The sequence below is a fragment of the Chaetura pelagica genome, unplaced genomic scaffold, assembly GCF_000747805.2.
Source record: "Chaetura pelagica isolate M959 unplaced genomic scaffold, ChaPel_1.0 scaffold698, whole genome shotgun sequence".
Taxonomy (NCBI): Eukaryota; Metazoa; Chordata; class Aves; order Apodiformes; family Apodidae; genus Chaetura; species Chaetura pelagica.
The window spans coordinates 374,729-381,390 of record NW_009954236.1 but is presented as its reverse complement, the minus strand read 5'-3'; the positions used below and the strand labels follow the sequence as shown (position 1 = coordinate 381,390).

At 59.2% G+C, this 6,662-nt stretch overlaps 1 protein-coding gene across 1 annotated transcript in view; it reads right to left on the bottom strand.

Annotated features, from left to right (window-relative positions):
- Positions 1-6,662, bottom strand: part of LIN28A (lin-28 homolog A (C. elegans)) — a 19,114-nt gene that overhangs the window by 4,522 nt on the left and 7,930 nt on the right. The window contains exon 2 of the mRNA XM_010003693.1: positions 5,947-6,125. Coding sequence (XP_010001995.1) covers positions 5,947-6,125 — 179 coding nt within the window. The remainder of the gene's footprint in view (positions 1-5,946; positions 6,126-6,662) is intronic.

Genomic DNA, 6,662 nt, shown 5'->3' with positions numbered 1-6,662 from the left:
GTTTTGGGGTTCTGGGGACCACAGTGGAGCTGGGGTGGGGTCGGTTTGGGGTTTGGGGGGTGATTTAGGGTGACCCCGAGCTCCCTCTGGGCTTGGGATCACAAAGCATTTCCATCGTCCTCATAAAATCGGTTTCAAGAAGAGCAAGAAGCTCGGTTGTTATCATTAGGGTCCAGAGCTAACCAGCAGGACAAGGAGCAGCAGCAGACTCAGCACCACTTCTGCAGAGTTCCCTGTGCCCCCCCTGCACCCCATCACCAGGAAACACCATGGGCACCTCTGCCATCCCACATCCCAGCAGCTCCACAGTTAGTTAGGGCAGACAAAGACTCAGCACCCGAGCAGCCAAGCACTGCCCACCCACCACCCCTTCCACCCCGGGTGTCTCCCACCCTCACAGGGCTGCCTTCTTCTTCTTCCCACCCATCAAATCCCTCATCACAGGGGTGATACCGTGGAGCACCCCAAATCCACCCACTGCTCCCCAAATCCAGCCACTGCTCCCGTTCTCCCCCACCCCACTGGGCTCTGGAGGGGGCTTGGCCAGCCCCGGGGTCACCATTGTCCCTGTGGCCTCCCCAGCATGACACAAGGGGACGTTTATTCCCAGTCAGCTCCGGCCACTCAATCAAACCATCTTTGTGTCCGCAGGGGCCCGGGGCGGAGCAGCCCCTGCCCCTCTGACCAGCGCGGGAGCTGCTGCAACTCAAACCCCTTGGAAAACAAACCAGGTTGGGACTGGCTGTGGGAACACAGTGCCAAGCTGTGCCAGGGGTACAGCCGAGCCACGTCCAGAGCATTTTACAGTTACAGCCAGTGCCTGTGCCTCAGTTTCCCACCTTTCATGGAGGAGAAGCAGCCTGTGGGGGACAGGGAAGATGGACCCTCCCCCCCCAGCAGCAGGCATTTGGATGGCTGAGCCCCCAAAGGGTCACCTCATCCCATCATTGCACCCCAATTTCACCCATAGGATAAAGGGACTGCGGTCTCCTCTGCTCAACCTGCACCCACATGGTGCTCAGACCACCCCATTTGTCTCTACACTCCTGTACCCCAGAGCCACAGCATCTCTGTCCCCCCAAACCCCTTGTTTTGTGCCAGGCAGCCCCATGGTGTTGTGACTGACCCCCCACTTTGGGGGGCAACACAAGCAAGAATCCCCCCTTCCTGCAACCCAGCTGCTTGGGAAAGAGGGTCCTGCCTCAGTTCCAGGGACCAGCAAAGGGATAAAGAGGGTAATACCTGTGTGACCCCATCAGGGAGAGCACAAGGGGTTTCCAGTCTCTCCTCTGAAGCAACATCCCCAGCAATTTTTTTCCCCCAAAATTAAAACAAAATTAAAGCCACTTTCCACTTTAAACCAGCGAAATTAAGTGCTAGATACTAATTATGGGGGGGGGGGAAACAATATCGACCAAGGGGTTTAATTCATTAGCTACCTGCCCCACTCCTACACCTTAGGCTCCTTCAATTGTGTTTTGCCTCAAAGGGAGGGGGCCACCCCCCCCCCCCCACTCATCCAAGGGGGCAGCTAATTAGGATTAGCTGCTGCATATTAATTTCCTACTCTAATACTAAAGCAGGGGCACGGCCGGGAGCAGCATCGTCCATCCGTGATTTCAACTTCATCCCACTTCTTAGGACCCAGGAAATAGGGAAAAGGAAACAAGAGGAACCGGAGGCGCAGGGCAAGGGGCTCTCCAAGCCAGCGGCTCCATCCCAGCCCTCCCCAGGCTCCATCAGGAGCAATCCCATTCATTTGGGCTTTTTTATCTTAGGATACCATTTAAGGGTGCTTTTTTTTCTCCCTGCCCCTCGCCCTGGGGCTGAGCGGGGGAGCTGGGGGAAGGGATGTGCCTCCAGCCATCAGTTAATCTTTAGACAGAGACAGGAGGCTTTTTTTTTGTGTGTGTGTGTGCGTCTTGAGGGAGTCTCAGGGGTGGAATAAAGCCGCTCTCTTTCACTATTTGCCATCAGGACCTGGAGCACAAGGCGTGCCACAGGATTTTATCCCAGCCGTTATTTAAAAATCAAACACACACACACAAAAAACCCCAAACAAAACAAAACAAAAAAAAAGGCACAAAGAAATTGCTCCTCTCCCTCCCCCCGCCTCAAAAAAGCAGGGATGCCGACCTGGCGTTTCCACCCCGGGGACACACAGAACCAGGTCCTACAGCCGCCCAGGCCGGCGCCTCGGGGTGCCCACCCATTGCTGCGGGGCGACCCTGTTCCCAGAGAGCCGAGGCAGGAGCGATGGGTGTGGAAATGTGGGGGAAAAAAACCCGAGCTGTTGGGTCTGTCCCCTGCCCCCCTGGGCAGTGCAGCCCGAGGCACCTCTCTGAGCGGGTCCCCCCTTCCCCTCTGATCCCCCCCAGCTCTGCACAGAACAAATCCCCCTCCAGATCCTGCCCTGCAGCCCAGAAAAGGCAGCAGAGGACCCCGCGGGAAGGCTGGACCCTGCTTCTTGCCAGAAGCCCCCCCGTGTGCCCCTGCCCTTGCTCTCCTGCATGGTCAGAGATGGAGCTGCCTCCAAACACGTGCTTTTTGTCATATATATATATATATATATATATTTGTTAAAGCCCTCACATCATGCTCGAGCCTCTGTCCCCAGCCATGCACAGGGTGACAACGTGGGTGCAGGTGGGTGACAGCCCAGCTTGGCTCAGTCAAAACCCATGGCCCCACCAGCCCCCTCTGCCCCTCTCCCCAGCTCAGCCAAGAGGGGACGAGCCCCCTTCCAGCCCTGACCCCCATGAGGCTCCTGGTAGCAACAGGGGCCAGTGGGCAGACTGAAGCCCCCCCGTGGCCACACTGTCCCGGGTGCTCTGGCAGGGCAGGAGTGCCCCATCCCAGCCCCAGCAGGTCCAACCACAGCCTTACAGCCCCACAAGGACACACGAGGCAATGCCACCAAGTGCCACCAGCACTGCCCAGAAGTTCCTTGCCAAAATATGAGAAGGAACAACAACAACAAACAACCCACCCAACTAACTTTGCCTTCATCAAGGATTTAGACCTGTTGGCTTGGGGAAAGGTTTGAAGACACGGAGCAGAGCAGGGGTTCCCAAGGGCTGGTAGCCCCTTCCCTTTCCCTCTGAGCCAGGGCTAGTGGGGCCAGCTTTGGGGATGAGCTGCAAGCCCCAGCACTGCTGGGCTGTGCTCACCCCTCCTGCTGCAGCCCTTGGCTCTGAGCCGGGGACCACGGGCTGCCCAGATTTGCTGCTCTCCCTTTCCCAGTTTGCCTTCCCTGGCAGCCCCAAAGTCCTGTAAGCCACGGAGCAAACCCAGGAGCCACTTCCCCAGAGGACCACCGGGGCTTTGGGAGCTACACCAGCTTGATTTCTGCCACCTAAACACTCACCCCTCCACGGGTGCTGCTCAGCCCTTCACCTCCCAGGGAGGACCTGCTTCTCTCCTCCCTGCTTCATCCCCCCCCATCTCCTCACAGCCCCCAGATGAATCCATCTCCAGTGTCCAGGGGAGGCATTTGAACCCAAATGCCTCATTTTTAGCTCACAAAGCCAGGAAAAGGCAGCCCCGAGGAGCCCTGTTAGTCTCCTGTCCTGCCGAGATTTTAATCTCTTTGTGATCAGATAAAGGGAGAGGGAGATGGAGACGCGCTCCCTGCAGAGCGGGGCCATTCAGACCTGGTTCCTGTAATAAAGTGATTTAATAGATCTAAAGAGGCCAATTCCCTTCTTTCTCCCACAATTACTTCCTGTGGGTCATCATTCACGTATGTAAATGAAGAGGGGAGGGAGCGGGTTACTGGGGGTGAGGGGGGGACGGGGGATCTAGGGTGTTAAACCCCAAGGGTTGGTTTGGGGTGTCCAGTGGGTGCTGGGCACAACACCCTGAGCCCGGCGTGTTGTCCCCTCCCTCCCCGGCCGGTGGTGGCTTTTGCCCTCCCAGGCCTGACTCCCTCCCGGGGAGTGGAGCCACCACCAGCCCTTGGGAAGCATCAGGATGCTGGGATGGGAAAAGCATCGGTGTAAGGACCCGATCCTCGTCGGCCACCCAAAAAAAGCAGCGAGGCCGGTGTGGAAGTGTGAGTTTGGTCCCTCACCGAGGAAGGGGCTGGGGTTGAGCCGGTAGGTGGGATGCTCAACGGTGGGAGAGCCCCCCGGGATCAGCCCCACAGCCACTTTGGGCCACCAGTGAACGGGGCAGGAGGGCAAGCCTTGCCCGAAGGAGAACCCAAGCCACCCCTCCTCTGGTGGTGCAAAGCTCAGCATGGGGAGCAGCCCCCTGCCCTTCACTGCGGCAGGGGAACCCCCCTCACACACACACACATTGCTCCTCTGCTCCCCAAATTAACCCACTTTTACCCGGCATTCATCATATGCCCATGCACACGGGACCCCATGGCTTCCCAAAATGGGGGACACCGGGGGGGCTGCACCTCTTCCCGGGTGGTGGGATGCTCCCAGCAGAGCCATCCCGGCTAATTCTCTTTTCCTGCAGGAATGTGAGCAAGAGCAATCAGGAAACCAGACTGTCTGGGGGCAATAAACCCCCAGGAGAAGGGAGGGAGGGCGGGAGGTTTCCCCTCACGGGCGCTGGGTCCCGCTGTGCTACATTGAGATGCAAAGACCCATTTGCTCTCTCTCCAGAGCACCAGGATCTGGGTTTTCCCTGGCTAATTTGGAGCCCTCATCTCCAAACTCAGCTGTGTTTCTGACCCGGGACAGCAGCTCCTACCAAGGCACTTCCACCAGACCGCTGCTGGAGAAGGGATGTGCTTCTCCTTTGGTCATTCCCGCGCCAGGATCCTGCTGGGATCCTGCCTGCAGAAACAGGGGGTGAGAGACCCCCGGGACCCCAGAGTCCCAGGAGTTCAGACCTGCACCCCCAACAGACAACGGGACAGACCCCGATTTGGGGGAGCCGGGGCCCACAGGGAGAGCAGCAGCCCCGGAAGGTGCCGGTCCGTGGGCACCGCACACACCCCGCGCTGCCCGAGGCCAAATCTCGTGCAGCAGCTCCCGGCAGTTCCCAAAAACTCACTCTTGGGTCCCTCCAGAGACACCCGAGACCCTTTCTCTCCCGCTCACTTTGTCCCCCCAGCCCGTCCCCAGGGCGAGGGGACGCGGGTCACGCTGCCCACACAGACCCCTGCCCACGCAGCCCCCTGCCCACACAGCCCGATGCCAAACCCCACGTCCCGCCCCGCCCTGCCCCGATTTGGCCACCATCTCCAAACCCCTAATTGGGGTCCCCCGGCAGATCCTCCCCCACAAGCCGGGGGGGGGTTTCAAGCAGCCGCAGACCCAAACCCACGACTTCCCTCGGCACAGGATGACCGACACGCGTGGGGCTTCCCCCTCGGCAAGGTGATTTTATATCGAATCCAGCCACGAGCCTGTCACTTATCCTACAGGATCCATAGGAGCCACATACACGGCCCCGCACGCCTTTGTGCCATCCACAGCTGAAACGAGAGGCCGGGGCAGAGATAACCCTCCCCCAGGGATGAGCAGCAGTTGAGGAAAACCCGATCCTGCATCCCTACCCTGCTCAGGGCTCCCAGGACCCCGTACCCGGGGGGAAATCAGCGATTCCCCCGAATTCCTTCGTGGGCTGAGAGCAGCATCCCCGCTCCGGCACATCCCGCTCAACCCCGCGGGCACCTGCTCCCCAGGATCCAGCTCCGTGGGGCTCCCCGGGGACCCACGATGAGGAAAATTAAATCGCTGAGGGCTCATCTTACAGCACCGGTCCCCGGAGAGGAGCCCCGGGGCGGGGGGGGGGGGGGGGCGAGCGGCTCTGCCCACCCTTCGCCACCGCATCGCCCCGGGGACATCGGGGACGTCGGGGGAACTGTGACCACGCTCGGAGAAGGTTTAAGCGTCTCCATCCCGCTTCGCATCCACCCTGGGGGGTGCCAGGGGATGCTCCCCCCCCCCTCCCGGGGACCCCACGCGGGATCGGGCCCCGTACCTGGTGCACGAAGACATCGACGGGCGAGTCGAGGGTCGCGCCGCCCTTGGCGGTCATGGAGAGGAAACCGAAGCCCATGCGGACGTTGAACCATTTACAGATGCCGGAGCCGTGGAGGGGCTGGGACTCGTTTTCAGCCTTGGGAGAATCTCCAGCCGGTTCCTCGCCCGGCTTCGCACCTGGGGGAGAAACCACCGAGCAACTGAGCCGAGGGGCTTTGGGGAGCCGAGGGTCCCCGGCCCAACCGCCCCGTATGAGGAGCCCTAAATCCTGCTGGGCTTCTCCAGGCTGCGAAAGGTGTGAAAAAACCCTCACCGAACCTCAAAAAAAAACACCCCAAAAGCGAGCAGAGCAGTCAGTTCTGCCTCCACGTGTGTGCGGGGATCACCCGAGGGGCAAGGGGGAACGAGGGCAGCTCCTGCCGGGCGGGGAGTGGGAAAGGGACCCTAAATCCGTTTTGCCTTCGAAAGTGTTAGAAACTAGGAAAAAAAAAACCACACCACAACCCCCCAAAAAACAACAAACAACAAGTAAAACCGACCCCAAACAAACAAATAAAAAAAAAGGCAAAAAATCACCCCCCCAAAAAAAACCCACAAAAAACATACAAAAAAACCCCAGAAAGCCAAAAATTAAAAAGCACACACGCAAAAAAAAGGGAAAACTCCCCCAAAATACCAACCCGAAATCCCCCTGCCCCCAGCGAGCCACGCTGG